Source organism: Cryptosporidium ryanae, assembly GCF_009792415.1.
Source record: "Cryptosporidium ryanae isolate 45019 chromosome Unknown contig_28, whole genome shotgun sequence".
NCBI classification, from domain to species: Eukaryota; Apicomplexa; class Conoidasida; order Eucoccidiorida; family Cryptosporidiidae; genus Cryptosporidium; species Cryptosporidium ryanae.
The window spans coordinates 39,444-57,176 of record NW_027125542.1 but is presented as its reverse complement, the minus strand read 5'-3'; the positions used below and the strand labels follow the sequence as shown (position 1 = coordinate 57,176).

At 33.4% G+C, this 17,733-nt stretch overlaps 11 protein-coding genes across 11 annotated transcripts; 4 read left to right on the top strand and 7 right to left on the bottom strand.

Moving 5' to 3' along the window:
• Window positions 1-1,670: 1,670 nt before the first annotated feature.
• Window positions 1,671-2,621, bottom strand: FG386_001796 (uncharacterized protein; the record flags this gene model as incomplete). The annotated part of the gene is made up of 1 exon (XM_067341189.1): window positions 1,671-2,621. The coding sequence occupies one exon, from the start codon at window positions 2,619-2,621 to the stop codon at window positions 1,671-1,673; it is 951 nt and encodes a 316-aa protein (XP_067197151.1).
• Window positions 2,622-3,115: 494 nt separating this feature from the next.
• Window positions 3,116-4,898, bottom strand: FG386_001795 (uncharacterized protein; the record flags this gene model as incomplete). The annotated part of the gene is made up of 2 exons (XM_067341188.1): window positions 3,116-4,802; window positions 4,870-4,898. 2 exons carry the CDS (start codon window positions 4,896-4,898, stop codon window positions 3,116-3,118), a joined length of 1,716 nt encoding a protein of 571 aa, XP_067197150.1.
• A 686-nt stretch (window positions 4,899-5,584) lies between these two features.
• FG386_001794 (uncharacterized protein) lies at window positions 5,585-5,851 on the top strand (the record flags this gene model as incomplete). Its single annotated transcript, XM_067341187.1, has 2 exons — window positions 5,585-5,620; window positions 5,684-5,851. The coding sequence occupies 2 exons, from the start codon at window positions 5,585-5,587 to the stop codon at window positions 5,849-5,851; spliced, it is 204 nt and encodes a 67-aa protein (XP_067197149.1).
• Window positions 5,852-6,512: 661 nt separating this feature from the next.
• On the bottom strand, window positions 6,513-6,857 carry FG386_001793 (acidic ribosomal protein P2; the record flags this gene model as incomplete). The annotated part of the gene is made up of 1 exon (XM_067341186.1): window positions 6,513-6,857. The coding sequence occupies one exon, from the start codon at window positions 6,855-6,857 to the stop codon at window positions 6,513-6,515; it is 345 nt and encodes a 114-aa protein (XP_067197148.1).
• Window positions 6,858-8,351: 1,494 nt separating this feature from the next.
• Window positions 8,352-8,848, top strand: FG386_001792 (uncharacterized protein; the record flags this gene model as incomplete). Its single annotated transcript, XM_067341185.1, has 2 exons — window positions 8,352-8,354; window positions 8,654-8,848. The coding sequence occupies 2 exons, from the start codon at window positions 8,352-8,354 to the stop codon at window positions 8,846-8,848; spliced, it is 198 nt and encodes a 65-aa protein (XP_067197147.1).
• Window positions 8,849-9,234: 386 nt separating this feature from the next.
• FG386_001791 (IMP4-like U3 small nucleolar ribonucleoprotein (snoRNP)) lies at window positions 9,235-10,353 on the bottom strand (the record flags this gene model as incomplete). Its single annotated transcript, XM_067341184.1, has 1 exon — window positions 9,235-10,353. One exon carries the CDS (start codon window positions 10,351-10,353, stop codon window positions 9,235-9,237), a length of 1,119 nt encoding a protein of 372 aa, XP_067197146.1.
• A 757-nt stretch (window positions 10,354-11,110) lies between these two features.
• FG386_001790 (40S ribosomal subunit protein S24) lies at window positions 11,111-11,509 on the top strand (the record flags this gene model as incomplete). Its single annotated transcript, XM_067341183.1, has 1 exon — window positions 11,111-11,509. One exon carries the CDS (start codon window positions 11,111-11,113, stop codon window positions 11,507-11,509), a length of 399 nt encoding a protein of 132 aa, XP_067197145.1.
• A 192-nt stretch (window positions 11,510-11,701) lies between these two features.
• Window positions 11,702-12,289, bottom strand: FG386_001789 (uncharacterized protein; the record flags this gene model as incomplete). The annotated part of the gene is made up of 1 exon (XM_067341182.1): window positions 11,702-12,289. One exon carries the CDS (start codon window positions 12,287-12,289, stop codon window positions 11,702-11,704), a length of 588 nt encoding a protein of 195 aa, XP_067197144.1.
• A 1,027-nt stretch (window positions 12,290-13,316) lies between these two features.
• Window positions 13,317-13,727, top strand: FG386_001788 (uncharacterized protein; the record flags this gene model as incomplete). Its single annotated transcript, XM_067341181.1, has 1 exon — window positions 13,317-13,727. The coding sequence occupies one exon, from the start codon at window positions 13,317-13,319 to the stop codon at window positions 13,725-13,727; it is 411 nt and encodes a 136-aa protein (XP_067197143.1).
• A 489-nt stretch (window positions 13,728-14,216) lies between these two features.
• Window positions 14,217-15,221, bottom strand: FG386_001786 (uncharacterized protein; the record flags this gene model as incomplete). Its single annotated transcript, XM_067341179.1, has 1 exon — window positions 14,217-15,221. One exon carries the CDS (start codon window positions 15,219-15,221, stop codon window positions 14,217-14,219), a length of 1,005 nt encoding a protein of 334 aa, XP_067197141.1.
• A 796-nt stretch (window positions 15,222-16,017) lies between these two features.
• FG386_001785 (glycerol-3-phosphate dehydrogenase) lies at window positions 16,018-17,265 on the bottom strand (the record flags this gene model as incomplete). The annotated part of the gene is made up of 1 exon (XM_067341178.1): window positions 16,018-17,265. The coding sequence occupies one exon, from the start codon at window positions 17,263-17,265 to the stop codon at window positions 16,018-16,020; it is 1,248 nt and encodes a 415-aa protein (XP_067197140.1).
• Window positions 17,266-17,733: the final 468 nt, after the last annotated feature.

The following is a 17,733-nucleotide window of genomic DNA, read 5'->3' as shown; positions in this document are numbered from 1 at the left end:
ATATTACATATACATATATACATGCATATGCATATATATATATATACTTGAACTAAATTTTCATCATTCCACGTAAATTCCTGTTCCTTGTCTGCTGCTGCTGCTGTCTTATATCCCTTCCTAATCCCTGAGAGGAAAAATCCCGGATGTCAAACGTAAATACACTAAGTAGTTCGCTCAACTTATCTATAGTTGTTGTTGAAAAGTTGTGTTAAGAAAGCCAGTAAAAAAGAAGCAACTAAAAAATGCGTCAAAAAACGAAAAAAACAAACGACAAATCTTCGCTGCCGTCCTGACTATTGTGACTTAAAGTCCAAAAGGGAAAAGTATAGTTCTTAAATTTATAATCCTTCCTCTTCTCCCCTGTACAAGCAATTCTTTCTTATTACATTAATTTTAAAAAATTATTTTTCTTTGAATTTTGCCGCCAAAAGTCAGTATATAAGACACTTTTCACCATATAGGGCTACAAATATCCGCGCCGTCTATAGGAGATTGTACCAGTCAGTTTGACATTCCTTTCAAGGAAAGAAATGGGTTTCAGTAGGCTTTTGTTTTACATTTTAAATTGTGAAGTGCCTGTTGCTTTATAACAAGAAGGTGGTGAGCGATTTACTTCGGTTAGCATGTAAGGAAAACGCAAATAAGTAACATCGATACTCTCTCCCGAGTTGATTTATGTGCATTGACATACATAGAGCCGAGTTGTAATTCTTATTTTTGATTTTCCCGCCGAATAGGTGAATTTCATTCTAGATTCACCATTTAGTCCTTATTTGACTCACAGCCACTCTTTAATGCTGCTTTGACGCGTTATTTTTACTTTAGCAAACAAATTTGCCGTTTGGTCTCAGGAAATTTAGACCTAACTCACCTGAAGCCGAGCAGGAAGTTTTCCCCACCCATTTCTGTGCTCTGTTTGAGAGTAAAAAAGAAGTTTAAAAATGTGTAATTATTTTTTGTCCTATATTGTATAGAATTCGTGTATACACGAGTGGTTGTTTTAAAACACATTCAGCACTTTCTGCTCTAGTTTAGTCCGGAACTGGAGTGAATTTTCCGGACCATTGTTCGAAAATGTAGGCTCCCTGTTTTGCAGGAAAATTCTTGAACTGAAGGGTGCGAAAAAACGGGATGTAAATACAGAAATTAAGTCTCGAAGTATAATATCTGTAATACAATGTCAGTATATTTTTCAGGTTGAATGTATCTCTAATACTTCTCACCCATGGCAAAGATTAACGAAGAATGAAAGTCGTACTTGCATAAATGTAAACAGCGTCTTATGCGTAACACGAACATCTTGCTCTGGTTTACTTCAAACTTGCAAGACTAGTGACTAATGAAACAGTAAAACAATAGGGTTAGCATGAAAATGAGGCAACAAATGTTTGATTGAATATGAAGTAAAATTACATAAATCAAATACTAAGTGGCTTTATACAAAGAAAACAAATAAATGGCGTACAATACTTTTTGCACAAGCTGTCCCTCCATATACAATGTTCAAAAAATCTTAGTGTTCCACTCTTGACACACAAAAAGTAACAAATGCATGCATATATCTATCAATGTTCTCGTATTATTGCTTAAATTCTTGCCACGTGTCTTTGGGTTTCACTTAAATTATAAATGCGTGATGTATGGTATCAATATTGCACAAATTATGTTTATACAAAATTTAAAGATTCTGTAGTTGATTGCAAGTCTATGTAACTTGGATCGGTATTGGCGCTATTGTGTTTATTATAAGTCTCGCTATTCTGGGTTTTTGATATTTTATTTATTTCTATACTTAACTCTTCTAGAGTAATGTAATTTTTGTTATACTTTTCTTTCTCTTCACCATTTTCCGAGTATTTTTCTGACCCGAGCCCTGTATATATAGTGTTTGGACCATCCAAGTTGTTTTTAAAATGATCTTTCACATTTTCGCAATCACTCAAGTCACTGTTGCTGCTTCTGTTATTTGATAGCAAATTTAAACTTCCGTGTTTATTTCTTTTTTGAATATACTTCCCATCTATGGATACAACTTCTCTTGTTTTATAGATATTCAAAAATTCAGCACCATTATTAAGTTCACCCGTAATTTCCCTCTCCATTTCATATATCTCTCTTCTATTTAATATTGGAAGTAATAACTTTGAACATTGACTCATATTATTATTATTACTGTTGCCATCGTTTTTTCCCTCAACTGTTATGCTGTCCTCCATCTCGTAAGCTTCGCCTTGAACAGCCTCCAGTTCATTGTCCTTATTCTCGCAAAAAAACATACCATTTTTAATGTTCAAATAATTGAATAATGGCTCATCATTAGTGCAATCGGAATTCTCATATTCGTATATTTGTGGTGGCAGGTCAGTGAAACGAACTGCTTTTTTCGAGTTATTCCCACTATTCTTACTTTTACTGTTATTTCTCAAACAACTGAAAGTTTCTTTCTTAAAATTACCACTATTAACATCAATAATGTTGTTGTTGCCTACAAAATCATCGCTATTTTTCTCCTCATCCCTTTTGTCCAGGATTATGGAACCTTTATCGCATTCTAATATTTTTGCCTGATTGCTATTGCTAGTAGTACTATCCCTACTCAGGATATTTTCCTTGAACATTTATAATTACGAATGAAAAAATATTTATTATGCGTATGTACATTTTAAATTCCGATTACGTTTTCTAATTTACGCTATTTATTCTTATCTTATTTATTTATATGCTCGAATTTTTACATGAAAATATTAATTATTTTTTATTACCTTATTGCGAGCACATGCATATTTTTTAATATATCATTGCTAGTCTCCATTTACATTTTTTTTAAACAAGGAAACTAAAGCTTTTATTAAATTCACTCATTTTTCCTAAAACAAATAGGTAGCACACCAGAAACGATAAAATAAATGGAAAATCATTTTTTATTTACACATTTCCATTTTTCAAATATTATTCGAAGAACACTTCATTAAACAAGACTAGCTGGTACTTAAACTATATAGTGGTAACCGTTAGCTGCGTTTACATTTAGTTACAAATGAAAAATATATGCATGTGTAAAGCAATAGTTGGATTTTTTGCGTTTAAAGTTTAATTGTACATTGATATACATTTAATTTTCTGTATTGTCTTTAAGATGTTTTTCTAGTGACAAATACAGTCTTTGTTTATGAACACTACTGTTTCTAGAATTAGTGAGCTGCATAAAATGCCTTATTTGATTAGACTCCACCATCGTATAAGTGTGTCCTGACTTTCCTGCCCTGGCTGTCCTGCCAGCTCTGTGAATATATGTTTTAATGTTATTTGGAACATCGTAATTTATGACTATGTCTATGTCAGATATATCTATACCTCTTGCTAATATATCTGAACATACAAGTATGTTAAATTCATTATTATTAAATTTTCTAATTAAGTTATTTCTTTCTTTTTGCAATAACAAACTTGAAAATTCTTCAACCTTGAGAGTTTCAGGCTTATCTAATGGTTTTACTTTACAAACAGTTTTTAAATTCACATAATTATCCTCGTCTATATCATTTATACATTCGCCGTCGTTGTTATCTGTACTGTTGCTGCCACGGCCGTCACGAACATTATTCAAACGTGGGACTCTAAATACCAAGTCATTTCTATTAGACTTTGAAAGTTCTTTCTGGAGAAATAAAGCCAGGTTGCTTGTCGTTACTTTATTTGAACAAAAAACCACGGCTTTAAATTGTTTTTTATAGTATTTTGGAATTTGTTTGATGCTTCTCTTTTCATATTCACTATTATTATTATCATCAGACAACAACTTTAATAGTTGTTTGCGGTTGCTTTTGCTCATATTAAGTTGATATATGAAACATAATAAAGAATTTGGTTTGTATTTTTTGTTTGATACCTTAATGTACCTTTGAAACATTTTAGATGGGATGTTTGATTGACCTGAAATTGAACTTATAAAGTAGACAGGTCTCGTTAAGTTCAATTGATTTATTTTATACGAACTATTCGATATAGTTGCAGATAACAATATTTTTATTGGCTTTTTAATAGACAACCCCATCTCACCGCAATTCTCGTCTAGTTCCACACTTTTAGATATTCCATTTACAATATCCTGCCAATTGTTATATGTTTGGGATAAAAGTTTATCCACTTCGTCTATAACAATAAAATAAATGTTTCTAAATAAAAGAGGAACCCTTTTATTTTTTTTAATAGGTTTGTTTTTATTCTCATTGTTATCTATAAAACCGGACTCACAATTTTGGCCCGGTTCAAACTCTTCTGACATTAATAATTGATCATAGTGTTCGCAAAGTCTGCCCGGGGTAGATATAACTATATCTGGAGCGTTTACTGAATTTAACTCTCTCATTTCATTTGAAAAAGAATGTTGACCTGTCAACGTTGTTATTTTTATTGGAAATCTGCCTTTATTCTTACTTGTGAATATGCTGAAAACACTCTTAACTTGATTAGCTAATTCACGTGTAGGTACTAGAACCAAAACTGATAGACACGGATACGGTCGATTATATAGGTAATTTGATATTGGTATCACATAACATAGCGTTTTTCCCTCTCCTGTTGGAACTGAAATGCATATATCATTGCTGTATCTGTTATTTACATCTTTATCTATGCTATTTAAAATATATGGTATCACTTTTTCCTGTATTGGAAACAGTCCGTTATAGTTTGTCATTTTCTTAATGCCTTTTCTCACATTTTTGTTTAAGCCCTTAATCAATTCATTGCTTTTGTCTTGATGTTCATTTTCACCCAACTCCTTTACTTGCACCCATCTGTTTAGCAAACATTGTTTAGATCATTTTGTGTTAATTCATTAGAGTTAATCGTATTTAAACCTACCTTTCCGTCCACGCAGGAATATCCAACATTTACCTTGTTCTATCAGTCTTCCCCAAATTCACGCAGGACAGTGAAGCTGTCACAATCTGTCAACACAGGTCTACGCTTTTGCGTACCTGGTTTGTTGACTTTAGAAATAATGCTTAAGTGAATCAAAAACGAATGTGGTTAAAAACAGATATATCCTCGCTGCTGAAAAGTGACATTCAATTCTGGCTCAAAGGCTCTTAAGATCTAGTTATTGGTTCATCTAAACACCTAAACTATTACATTTCAACTATCTTATTATTAACAGTCCTTTCTGACCTGTTTAATGCAGTATATGGGAAATCACCGCCTAAACTACATATTCAAGCAGACAGTTCAGGCGGCAGCCAAGCAGTTTTTTATTTAAATGTGCCAGTAATTAAATTTCCAATGGCGGAGACAAAACAGGCGGGATCAAAATGGTTTATTTTTGTAGAGACAAAATAATAGTATTAGTAAGGTAACTAAATATAGAGTACAATTTAAATATAATTAATATCGCAATTGTAAAAATATAGTGATCACGAAAGTCTTGTTTGAACATACAGTTAAATATAGTGTACTGTTTCTTCTGAAGTTTTTCCTCCAAGAAGAATTTTTTATTTCAAGAGAAGTAGGAAGGATAACTAGAGTACCTGAGTAAAAGTAATTTAAAAATCAATAATTTGAACAGCAATAATAATAAATAATGGCAAAATCAAAGAATCATACTAATCATAATCAGGTGAGTTGTTTTGATTTTATAAATGAATTCAATTAACTCTGTTCTCTGAATTAATGTTTGCAGAATCGCAAAGCCCATAGAAACGGAATTAAGAAGGCAAAATCATACAAGAAAATAGCCACTTTTGGAATGAATGCAAAGTTTCTTAGAAACCAACGTTTCTGCAAGAAGGCAGTTATGAAGGAGGCAGCAGAGGCAGCAGCAGCTTTTAAAAAGTCACTATTTGCTTGAATATTGTTATTTCCTGTTTTCAAGAACTAGTTGACTTTTTTGTTTAAGTTTTACTTTTTATCATAAAAGGCAGTGTTCTATATCTAATAACAACACAAAGAAATCTACTAGTGTTTTGACTGAGGAGTATATTGTCACAATGCATATTTTTTCGAGCCTTATGGGGTTTCTGAAGCACATCTGTATTTGACAAAATATTTTAGCACTGGAAGAGACTTGCCATTTAAATTGCTAAAATAGAGAAGCAATTTCTTTTTAGTTATCTAAATTGCTATATTTGTCTTGATTTTCTAGTATTAGAAGCGTTAATTTCTAGTCGATTTGGATTCCACCTTGTTCCGTTTCTTCGGTTTTATGTTATACTTTGTTTCAAATACGTAGGATCTTTCATTCATTTAAATCAAATGTATAACAAATAGCGACATTTCACTGCGTATATTTCAGTCAGGTGGAAGTAAGACATGTGATGAGCGTGAGTGGGTAGACAACATAAAAACGTTATTATCTCGCTATTTGAACTTAAACTTATATTGGCTCCAGAATATGCCTAAAGCGGAACATCGACAATTCAAGATTCACTAATTAAACAATGCATAATGTTACAGAAAAGACAGGAGTGAAAAAAAGGTGTTAATCCTCTACACTATTATATAACTTTGAATTAATCAAATAATGAGAATCCCAAGTCACCCTCTTCCTCCTCTTCTTCTTCTTTCTTTGCAGATGCTTGAGCAGAGTCACCACTGGCTGCAGCATCAACAGTACCTGCATTAACAGCTCCCGCAGATGCAACGGCACCTGTTGGAACTGATTGGAGTTTGGATAATCCAGAAGCAATAACTTCGTGGCAAACCTTTCCTTGCATGTTGGAGATCATTGTCTCTATGATGGATACATCATACTCAATACCAACTGAGTCCAAAACCTTTTTAATATCTGCGACAGTTGGTTGTTGTTTTCCAGAGGAAACACAGAGTAAGTAGGAAGCTACGTATTTCATACCCATTTTAAATCTTAATTTATTTCTTCAGCGAATTAAAACCTTTACCTATTAGATTAATTGAGTCGTCTCTGAATTCAAAGAATATAAAAGAACAAAATATCAATTTTCTCCTTATTTCTTTCTTAAATTTAATTTATCTCAAATTAATTTTACTATCAAAAGTCGACAAGGATATAAACGAATATGTTTATAAGTGAAAATAATTAATATTATAATTAATTTATTTAAGTGGCAAAGCTACTATTCAAATTGTAAATTAACTTTATTTACCAATGCCTTTCGTTCGTCTTTAATGTTTTTAATTTACATTATTGTCTTTTCATTACTAAATAGTTTATTTTAAAATACCTAAACACTACTAAGACGAGACAATAACACCAAATATAATCACTTATTTTTAATGCTACTAGTCGTTTAGGCGGGATACATCTAGGCGCCTACATAGCACTACTTATACTAATGAAATAAGAAGCCTGTCGAATAATCGAAGTAAATATTATAAAAGGAGCGGTAAAACATTAACTATAATATTAAGTTGTAATTGCACTTACTTTCCTACGCAAAGTGTCATTTAAGACATGCAGGTTAAGTAAAAACAAGGCTATAATTCATGCACATAATTTGCGATTAACAGAAATTGGTCTTAGTGTTTGTTATTTGTTAAAAATTCTATGTGATGATTTGGACACCATATTCTAGTTTTTCCTGAAAAAAGACGAAACTGAATTTGTCTATCTACTTTAGAATTATTTATGCTTGCGTTATTTATACGTAAATCTTGCGTGAATTTAGACAACTTTTAATTAATTCATGAATAATTAGAAACTAACTTATGTATTCATTTAAGAATTAATTTATAAAACATCTAGTTAGTCATCTGAATAAATACGACCAGACCACACAGCATGCAAACATAAATGTGCATAATTAAATGTACATATTCCGAGAAGTAATGTCTTGTTACTGCTTAAATGGTTGTAAATTTTGTGATCTAGGAAAATCACATACTGTTACTTGTTGAGTTTATGTTTTGCGTTTCTTTAGAGCAATTTACAGTAGCAAACCCCAAGATCAAAGAGAGGCGCGTTTGGTGTCCGGAAAAGGGTAATGATAAAATAGATGAGAGGGCGGGAGAAACCTATTAACGTATTTTAAAATAAGTGTAATGTTATAATAGATTCGAGTGGGCGCTTAAGTAGAAATTATTTAATTTGTTATATATATTAATTATGATATTTATTTTATATTAATGATAAGTTTCCGCGGAAGCTTAACTAGTGGTAAGGTAATATAAACATACATAATTGAAGTTTATTAATTTAAGCAAATAGGCAAAAATTAATTCTATAAATTATATTGTTTAATTTTACTTCACACTTTAAATTTGGGTAGAATATTAAAGGTGTATATTTATTGTTTTTGGAAAGGCACAAGTAAAAGCGGAAACTGTAAATTAAATATTTGCATATCTTTATTAATTGTTTTTAAAAATTAAAAATGGTAAGTCATCCGCAATATTAATATAAGCATGTATGTATGTATGTATGTTGCGTGTATGTATTCAAATGTGATAACATGTATCTGCATGGTTCCATTGGTATGAATACGCGGTGAATTAAGGTTTATTTGAAGCATTGTTTCAGGTAGCCTATATTTTGAGCGTTAATCGGAGAAAAGTACACTATGCACATTTAAATGTCATATATGCATTACGTAAGTACGTAATTATATACATACATTTATTTATGTATTTATTGGTATGTATTAGGCGAATAACTGATTTGTTTTTGCTTCGCTAGGCTCAGTCAAGATTGACAAAGTTAAAGGGAGAATTGTATGAGAAGAATATAGAGAAAAGAGGAAGAGTAAGCAGGTCAAAAAACAAAAGAACTTATCCGGTTGGTCCATTTGCTTTGGCACTTTTCGTTTTTGTCGTTATTGGTTCAGCTATTATCCAGATGATCATTAGTGCAACGACCAAACAATTGGAATAAATTACGATAAAGTTAAACATCTTTATATTAACTTTTGGTGATTTAGACAGATCCCTATTTCTGCCACCTAAAGCATATTACAAATTTTGATAGAATCTAGATTAATTTATAGAGAGACTAACTTTTACCGTGCATTTCTTTTACTTTAGTGATATACTTGTTTTTTCTTAGTTATTTCCGTTATTTAGGTTAAGCTGTCTTTACTACTCGGAATAGATACAGTGGAACTTATATTAACAAAGAGAGAGAATGTAGTGTAGGGGGAATACAAGGAGAGAGTAGACATTAGTTATACTGGGAGCGATGTATTTGCAAATATAATATAGTAGTATGTACGCAGCCCATCACAGTTGAACATACAAAAATAAAACGCACTAGTTGCGTCACTATAAAAAGAAGACCTTCCTGTTCACTTGCAAATCAGGTCTCCAAATATATTCATATATTCCTTTTTTTGAATCAAATGTACCTTCTTGTAACCACATTAATTTTAATGTGAATCTCGGACCTATTTCCTGTAATCCTGCACTATTAATAACTTGATTACTTTCTAAAGAGTAATCAGAATTAGTATTTTTATGCTTTACATCACACATGTTCATCCCTGTGTCGCCTGATTTCTTATTTTTACTTCTAAATATGTATCTATAGTGTCTGAAAAATATGAAATCTCTTTGATTGTGAAACGCAATTACTCTTCTTCCTATAAAATCAGGATCAAATGGAAACAAAGATGCAAGTTGTCTTCCTATTCTGTACCCTATTCTAGTGTCAAAATTATTTAATATTATCTCGGGATTGTGTGTAGTTGAAAATGCAGATCCTTTCATATCCTGAGCCAACTTAACAGAACGAATTCTGAAATAGCTAGTAGGACCAACCGGAAGATGACATATATATAAACCCCATGGTATCTTTTTTATTGGATGTTCTGTAAATATTAGTATATCTGTGTATCCTGGATTGTTTTCATCACCGCTATTTTTCTCATTCACTTCCTTTATTATATCTTTTACTGTAAAGCCGTTTCTTTTGTAAAAATCACAATTTGGAATTACTGATACTATCTCTTTTAAAAAATTATACATATGCTTACTTGCTCTATTATTTGTAGTTATGAGTAATTTTGGACTTCTTTTTCTTGAGAAATAATCTGAAAATTCGTCATTTTCCATCTCTTTTCGCAATTCTTTGTCATTCAAGGGATCCTCTACAAACATCTCATCTTTTACACGCATGCTCTCTATGGTTCTTGGGACACCCTTCACAACCTCTTCGCCATTTTCTTCCTTTCTTCTGTTCTCTCTTCTTCTTTTGCTTTTCTCTTCCTTTTTTTTTCTTTTTATCTCTCTTGCTACCTCAGCTCTTTTTATCTTATTCTTTATCTCTTTCACGCTAGCTTCCTTATCAACAACTCCATATTCCGCTTTAGTCTTTTCCACCTTCTGTAAAACATTCCTACTTGCCAAGGAATTCCTTCCTTTATTACTCTTGCTTCTCGTCATTTTAGTCCATTACTTGCTAAACCGTCTGCCTTTGTGCTACTTATGCAAGCAAAACCAGCTTTTATATGGCTGAAATACAAAATTTACCCTCTGATTGCCTACCTCAAACCTAATATTGCTTGCTTCTTCTCAAAATTTAAAGTACGTCCGCACAAAGGTAAATAGAAAAAATATTCACTCTCCTCAACACATTAAATCCTTAAACTCTGGTATAGAAATAAAGTATATTACCAAATAGGGACTCAAATGCTATCTCCCTTTTATTTTCAGTTCAGAAAAAAAAAAAGTATGGAGCACTATGCCTTTTCAGTGTCATCAAATTACATACGTCACTTTAATCTATATATTCATGTTTGCCGCCACATGGCATTGGCGGCAACGCGAAAAGGTATCGAGACAGAATTAATGTATAAATAAGTTAAAAATAAATATACGATTATATTGAGACGTAATATAATTACAATAAATAAGAGACGTGTAGCTGAGTAAAATGTTGATATATAAAATGTCACATTTTAAATATTGGTAAATAAATAATAAAGGTATTGACTTTAAGTGTCATAAACGTATTAATTAGTACTATTGTTATACATGAAAATAGGAAAAAAAAATTAAGCGGAAAATATATCAAGTCTAGCAATTATTTACAGAGTACAGGGGTAAATTCAATAAGAAGACATACGCCATTTGGAATAAAAGTTCGATATTTGTTCCAAAATTTTATTTGTTTTGTTAGAAACAGTAGGTATTTATAATCATGAGCAACTTTACAGTTAGAGTACGCCAATTTCTAAACAACCCATTACTCGCAAGAAAACAGTTTGTAGTTGATGTTATACATCCATCTTTGGGTGGTGTAAGCAAAACTGACTTGAAGGCAAAGTTGGCAAAGTTGTACAAGGTGCAGGATCCAAATTGTATTGTTCTATTTGGATTTAAAACGGCATTTGGTGGTGGAAGGTCATCTGGTTTTTGCGTTATTTATAATAATATTAGTGCACTGAAGAAATTTGAACAAAGATACCGTCAAATAAGAATGGGTATTGTCGATAAAGTAACAGCAACAGGTCGTAAAGGTAGAAAGGAAGCAAAGAACAGAAGAAAGAAGGTTAGGGGTACGGAAAAAGCCAAAGTTGGTGGTGCCACTAAAAAGTAAAGTTTTTATTTTAATTGATATATTGGTAGTTACTACAATGGAGAAGAAGTCGGAATAAAAATGAACAAATAAACAATTCTAACTTTGGAGAAAAGACTATCTATATATTTTTACTGTTTTTTCTACAGCAATTACCTTAATTCTTTTTCTATTTCTTATGTTTCACTTCTAGTTTCAAGTTAAATCGCCCGATCACAGTTTTTTACTGAGTGAAATGCTCTTAATTAACTCGTTGTTGTTCCTCTTAAGCCTATTTATGTCTTGGAGCAGTGGAGATAAGTGATTCACGTAAAATGAAACTTGCTTCTCTTTTCTTTCTGCTTCTTTTTGTTTAAGTTTTTTTTCGAGTTTCTTTCTCTTACTATCCAGAATCCTTTTGTGCATAACCAATGATTCCCTCTCTTTGTCCCACAATATCTCTCCATTCTCCTTTAGCAGCTGTAGATTCGACATGTAAATGTTGTTATATTGTATTTCCTTTCCTATGCTTTTCAAGGAATTTAATGCATCGTCCCTCGAATTGATTTTTTCAGGTTCTAATTTACTGCTTTTATTGGAAAATTGCACCTTTTCTTCAGCAAAAACGTATTCATTTATCGAACTCGCACAATGCTTATCAAAAACACCACTCCCATTTATGGAGTGCGCACTTCTTATCTCATCCTTTATTAATTCATCAACCATGAGCCTCTCTTCCTCAGAAATACTATCTATAAAAGTCAGTGAGTCGTGGGTCTCCGAATCATCTTTGTCACAAATACTTAAAGGACTTTTATCCATTTTGACTCCAGCTATTGACAATAGTGTCAGGAAATTGAAGCTAAGTCACAACATGGGAAACAGCTAGTTAATCAATTTACGAGGGAATTAAAGAAACAACGCATTTAAACGCCTTGTTCTTTATTTATTCAATTAAAATGCTTTTATTTTTAATCATAAAGTATAAACTTAAAGGATTCTCCAAGTTAACCAACCGAAACAAACAAAAAAGGAATGGATGCACTCAAAGAAAAAGGGTCTATTACGACAAGCCAAACCTCTTTATGTTTAAATATAGTCAACTAAAAATGAATTCAAATACATGTTAAAATTATACCCTTCCCTTGGCTTTGCAATTCACTTAAATTTCAAGGTGTGGCGGGAAATATCAGCGCCTTTTAGCGATTATTTTGGTAATAGCATTGTATTATACTTGAAATATATCAAGGAAAACAAAAGAAATAAGAGGGCCACATAGGGAAAAGAAAGCAACGAAATAATAGAAGGGAAAAGAAGATAGGGAGAAATATAGATGTAATCTGGCGTAAAGCGAATTGAATAATCAAAGCTTGTGTGTGAATAACACAAGTCGTTTGTATTGATACACGGTTAATAAAGGAAGAGTTTCCTTTTCACCTTTACAAGCTATTATTATTTTTAGTTATTTGTTCATCTTCTATAATAACAAAATAACAAGGATTCCCCACATAAATTAACATTACTTTATTGTAGCAGTACAACTGTCTTTTTTCACCGAGGCACATTAAAAGTTGGTGTAATGTGTCTTATGCAGATTAAGACATCATCCTTAAACTACAAGAAATAGGAGAACAAAGTAAAAAAAGAACTTTTCTTAAAGTTTTATTCTCGTCAACAAGTTGTTCCTCTTTAAAAAGGAAGAGCAAATAAATAACACTTGATCAACATTACAATTACTTATTGCAGGGTAGCGTTTTTGAAGATAAAACAATAATAATATCTGCTTAAATAGAAAACATTGCCGGAAACCGATAATTAATTCTGTAGGGATAAACTAATTAAAGGGAAAATGTTGGATGATAATAGAAAAATAGGACTTGGATGTTGTGGACTGGGGATAGTTTTAATGATTTTGGGTGTTTTGTTTTTTTTCGACAAAGCATTATTGACTATTGGAAACCTAACATTTGTGGCTGGTTTAGCCCTTCTTTTGGGTTTAAATAAAGTAACAAGATTTTTTTTAAAATCTGACAAACTCAAAGGAACTCTCTTTTACTTCGGTGGACTTTTTGTTATTATAGTCAAAAGCACAATTATTGGATTCATTATTCAAATGTTTGGGTTATTTTATCTTTTTAACAGCTTCCTACCCAACATTGTTTCCTACATAAAACTTTCGCCTTTAAGCTTTATTCTAGATCTTCCAGGCATAAAGCAACTTTCTGAATGGATTTACGATCAAAGAAGGCTTCCTCTGTAAATATAAATATAAACATAGGCATATAATGCGACTTTTATTAACATTATATATGTGTTATGTCACAATATGCATGCATGCACATTGAATATAAATAAAGAATTGATAATTGAGTTATAATTGGATTTTTTATTTTTATCCTAAAGCTAACGAGAGAAATAAGACAAATTTCAACATTTCACTTAAATATTGCTTATATTCAGAAAGGGAAAAGAATGCGTTATTTAACGTGATGTTTATTAACGGTAAATTACGCCAAAACCACTCATTCAAAGGGGGATTTCGTTTTTGACTAAACTCCCACCGACTAAAGTAACATGTTATTTATTGTGTTTAATCATATACGTATAAGTCCACTTAGAAACACGTAAGTAGAAGTTGCGGTAGGAAACTACAACACCTTAAATTAGTGAATTAATTAGTTAAATAAACCTATCTATTCTAGAAAAAGAAACCGAGTTCTGCCAAAATCGATAATTTTTATTTTTTAATTCACTTAACGAGTGATATCATGTTGTTCTCAACCTTAAACAAGTCTGTTCTCTCTGCGATGAATGATCCCAACTTCTTCGATACACCTTCTGGCCTTTTAATTTTGTTCCCGATCAAGGCCATGTTCGTCCTTCCATTCTTCTTTAAGAAGTCAATGATCGATTCTTCGTATATTTGGTCAGGTTTGCTTTGTGTCTTTGACTCCGCACGGCTTTTTTTGCTTGGTGGTTGAGCACCTGCTGCTGCCTTAGACTTCTGTACGACTGCCTGAGTTGACTGTTTGTTTTTGTTCTTCATTGGAGGAGCCTTTTTTTGTTGCTTTTTGCTCGATTCCTTTTCGTCATCATCATCGTCCTCATCCTCATCCTCGTCCTCGTCCTCGTCCTCGTCCTCGTCCTCATCCTCGTCGTCCTCGTCCTCGTCCTCCTCTTCCTCGTCCTCATCATCTTCATCATCGTCGTTTCCCTGGATAAGTTCATCCAAATCGAGTTCGTCTGCCTCGTCACTGTCAATTTCCTCGTCTCCAATTTCCTCGTCGGTCGAGTCGTCGGATTTAAGTGGCAGTTTTCTCTTTAAGCTTTTCTTGGAGTCGTTTAAAGACGGCTTCTTAGTGTCAATTGCCTCGGCAGATTCATTCTTGTCCTCAATATCGTTTTCATCCTCATCTTCCTCATCAGACAGTCCCATCAGAGCGTCCTCGTCATCAAAACCGTCCTCATCCATCTCTGGTTCGTAAAAGCCAGAAACGTGGACCTCATTTTTGCCTATAACAGAAAGCTCAATTCCTGCAGACGTAGACAAAAACAAGTCAAGGTTTGCATGTTCAACGGTTCCTCTTTGAAGAGAACATATCGTTATTGCGCGTCCATTCTCCAATGCCTGCAAATAAACTCTTCCGTTGTCTTTAGGTTCGGACAAACATGCCTGGCTCAAGTGCAGTATTTCACCCTCCGTTGAGTCCAATTTGACCTTTTGACCTGGTTTGACTATTAATCCGCAAAACATTCTTTTTCCCTTACTTAAATATCAAAAACCTAAGTTATACCTGAATGTACTGACTATAAAGTGGTAATCTCAAATTCACAAAAGTGACGATAGAAATTACAACCAACTAAATTAAAAGAAAAATTATTCCTTCTATTATATCCTGATATCTCCTTATATCTACTTTCAACAGACAGGTAACGCAAATTTTTATTTCCAATTACCTTATTTTACGTACACCAACTATTTATATTTTATTATGGTACAATCTACTACCCCGTAATTTACATACCATTATACATTAATTTTATACTTCTCTCCTGTTCACCCCCGGGTTAATTATGCTACGCCTAATTTAACTTTATGTTTTCGCTATTTAATTTAGAGCTAACCTTGTACTTGTAGACTTATCCATCTACATTTTTATACGGAAATGTCACTTTATTTGATTAATATACAGTCGCGGAAGGTATTCATATACACTGCTACTTCTATCCTATACCATATTTTACAATGCACGAGACGAGACTGGGACGCGGTTATATCGAAAATATTAATTCAAGTACTAAATAAGTGGAGAAAGGGAGCAAGTATGTGGAACAAAACCAAAGTGAGATAAAGAGTCTAGAGGGGAGGGCGACATGTTGATAGATAAGGAGAGTGGTGGACAGAATGTATAAGTTTTCAACCTTATGTCACAAAGTAACAGCGCTGTGCTTCCAGATGTGATTCCGCGCAATACCTAACCAGTCATCCCTGGTAAATCCAGCAGGCATACATGCATATTTGCATGCGCAGTCAGCGTTTCCCACCTTTTCTAGTAATTCAGCGAACTGTGCGTTTTGGAGAGGACCAGCGCCCCTACATGAGTTGAAGATGATCTTTGGAGAACCTCTCCGGTATTCGGAGTGTCATCAATTAGAGCAAGAAGTCCAGACGGAACGAATCTAAGTTCTCTAAGTTCGTTTTTGCTCAGTATCTCAATAAGAGTTTTTGGAGGAGTTCCGGAATACGCAATTCTATAGCAGTTTCTAATCAGTGGAAAATGCTTGTCGACATCAATTGACTTTTCAATTAAAAGAACCTCCAAAGTCTCGTTTATTTCCTTAAGAGTAACTAGACCCGCTAAGTGCTGTCCGCCAGTCACCTCAGCCTCGATCTCTGTCCACGATTTTTGGCCATTGGAAAGAGTAAACGCCTTTCCGCCTCTCACGTTTCTGCCTCCCAAACAGGTGGTAACTAGGTCTGCGATCCCGCATGACTCAAAAAAGACTCTCGTCATTATTGAGCTTCTAACATTGAAAAAAATGCTGCCGTACAGGATCATTTCCAGTACACCTAGTCTCATAACTGCAGATACGGTATTCGTGCCACAGCCTAAACCCTGAATCATCCCCACCAATAACGCAATTATGTTTTTAAGACCGCCGAACAATTCTGTGCATATTACATCTGGAACGCAATCTATTTTGAACCAGGGTGTATCAAATAAATACTGCCATATATATGCATCGTCGTAATCAGAACAAGCCAACGTCGCCTCCCCAAATTCTCTCGCTGCCAGCCCAGAGGCAACATTAGCTCCGGAAAGTACACAGCACTCGACACCTAACTCTTCCTGGATAATGCTACTTATCAGATATGGATGCCCGTTTTCAACCAAAAAGCCCTTTGTCAAAGATACTGCTCTGACCTCTTTTGAGAAATTCACATTAAGTTTCTTTATTTGGGATGCAACAGAACGGATGTATTGGCTCGGAATCACAAAAATCATCAAGTTGCAGTCTTCGCAGGCCTCCTTCAAGTCAGTGAGTGCCCTTATATTGCTTGGTAACTTGTAGTCGGGCAAATACTTAACATTAACGTGATCTCTGTTTATTACCTCTGCGAGTGACTCGCCAGATTCAAGTTTTTCATCATATAGCCAAAGCTTCACCTCACTATTAAAGATGAAGGTTCTTTCGGTGTTGTATCCCACTACACAGCTAATGGCTGATCCGAAACTTCCTGCTCCAAATATCGTCACTTTTAGTGAACTGTTACGTAAATGCTGTCTCAGACACATATTATCTCGGTAAACTTGTCTAAAACTGCTCCAGACTATGGCTTTAAGGATTAAGATAAGCTCAAACGATGAAGTGGACCTGTTCCAAATTATATATGAAAACAAGTTACTTTGTGTCGTTTAAAAACGAATATATTTCGTCAAACAAGAAACTTTTTTATTCAAATTTATTTTGCTAGGTCTTTAGTTATTCAGTCTAGTATATGTAAACTGTTGTTATTACCAACGTTATTATATATATATATATATTTATCAACGAACTCGCCGCCAATTCGTAGGTGTAACCTAGCTACACATTTAGTCTAAATGCCAACCAAAACGCAAATTATTTCAAATCAGAAACGACTAGAAACACTGACATTTCGTAAACTACGATTAAAGTAACTTTTTCTTTGTTCTGCTGGCCGTTTGTCGTCTTTTACGTATCTTTTCTTGTTTTCAGTTGCGTCCCGACAAAACAGGGGGTTG